This window comes from Austrofundulus limnaeus, unplaced genomic scaffold (genome assembly GCF_001266775.1).
Source record: "Austrofundulus limnaeus strain Quisiro unplaced genomic scaffold, Austrofundulus_limnaeus-1.0 Scaffold384, whole genome shotgun sequence".
Classification (NCBI taxonomy): Eukaryota; Metazoa; Chordata; class Actinopteri; order Cyprinodontiformes; family Rivulidae; genus Austrofundulus; species Austrofundulus limnaeus.
In genome coordinates, this window is record NW_013952786.1 from 126,573 (window position 1) to 128,027 (window position 1,455).

At 38.1% G+C, this 1,455-nt stretch overlaps 1 protein-coding gene across 1 annotated transcript in view; it reads right to left on the reverse strand.

The window, feature by feature from the left end:
* The window catches only part of LOC106528477 (nucleosome-remodeling factor subunit BPTF), a gene marked incomplete in the record, with an annotated part of 47,818 nt that overhangs the window by 20,688 nt on the left and 25,675 nt on the right, over window positions 1-1,455 (reverse strand). The window contains 2 exon segments of the mRNA XM_014023652.1: window positions 406-678; window positions 990-1,125. Coding sequence (XP_013879106.1) covers window positions 406-678; window positions 990-1,125 — 409 coding nt within the window.

The following is a 1,455-nucleotide window of genomic DNA, read 5'->3' on the forward strand; positions in this document are numbered from 1 at the left end:
GGTCTTGGCCATTAAACTCCCGGGGTGAAAAGTTTCCCCACTCCGCCCCTGTCCTTCTCCTCTCTGTCAACGCTCTCTGGTTTCATTTAAAAGAGTCGATCATCAGATATTGTCCAAGATTAACCTTCAGGGTGGATATAGCTCGCTAGCAGCCTCGCACCAAGGACCTATCCACGTCATCATTTACCCAGAATGCTTTGTGTGTAAATAAAATGGACCTGTCCGTGTAATATATTTTTTAAACTTTTAGTTAAAAAATGATCAAAACTGAACAGCCTACAGTATTTTTACAGTCCTTATTTTACAGTTAAAATAAATGTTTAAAGTCTAATGTTACGACTAATCATGGATCCCTTTAACATAGTACTGAGTAGCATTCATAAGAACATAAATGTCATGTCATACCTTGCTTTTCTTTTGAATCCACTTCCATACTTGAAGGAGACTCATCTGCAGACGATGACTCTGTCTTAGTCTCTTTACCATCCGTTTCTTTTTTTATGTTTTCCTCAGTCTTCTCTGTGGAGTCCAGCTCTTGAGCACATGGCTTAGAGAGACATGTGGAGTTTTGATCTTTTGCGTCGATGTTAGGCGCGGCACAGTCCTGAGTCTCTGGTGCGATTACACTGGGCCGTCGGCTCAAGTCCAGCAGGGAACATTTCTTGCCCAGTTTAGCATCTTTTGAAAAAGAGAAGTAGAGAACTTTTTTTATTTTAATTTAAATGAACATAAGTAATTTAGCAGCTCCAGCCATTTGTGATTAAATTACAAAACCTTAGAAAACCTGAGTAGGATTTGAAAGAAGACCAATCAAAAACAGGAAAAGCAAAATCCCTAAACCTTTCCTTAGCTACTGTCAAAATAACTAAAATCTTTTTAAAGTTATAAATCTATAAATCTAGCCCAGGACTTTTTGTTGTTGATTTTTGGAATTGATAAAAAATAAAAATAAAAATAGTGCTTCATATAATCAAAAACTTGTTCTAGACCTTCCAGTTCTTTGCGGTAGTTGGCGTTGGTGTTGCCAGGAAGCTTGGGTTCAAAGCGTGGTACGTAGGTCTTACTGATCCAACTCCAGCCTCCGTAACCTGTAACACGATACTCCTCTCCTTTCTGCTTCCACACCTTTATTTATGACAAGACGTGGAAAAAGACACACACAGAAAAAGATTAACACTGCAATAGAAAATATTAACAAAAATCCTATCGCCTTAGCAAAATGCCTACGTTTCCCACTGCAATGGCCCATTCTCAACTCATTTCTCTTTTGTTGTACACGAGTTATAGATGCTTGTGTTGTTATTGCTTAAAATACAATCTGATTTATGGTACAAATGGGCAAGGTTTTTAAGGATTAAAAGGAAAAAAATTGTATAGGTCTTCTGGACGGGTTCTTCTTTAATGAAACGTTTCGTCTCTCTTCCAAGAGACTTCTTCAGTCTGAGAGTTTCAGGC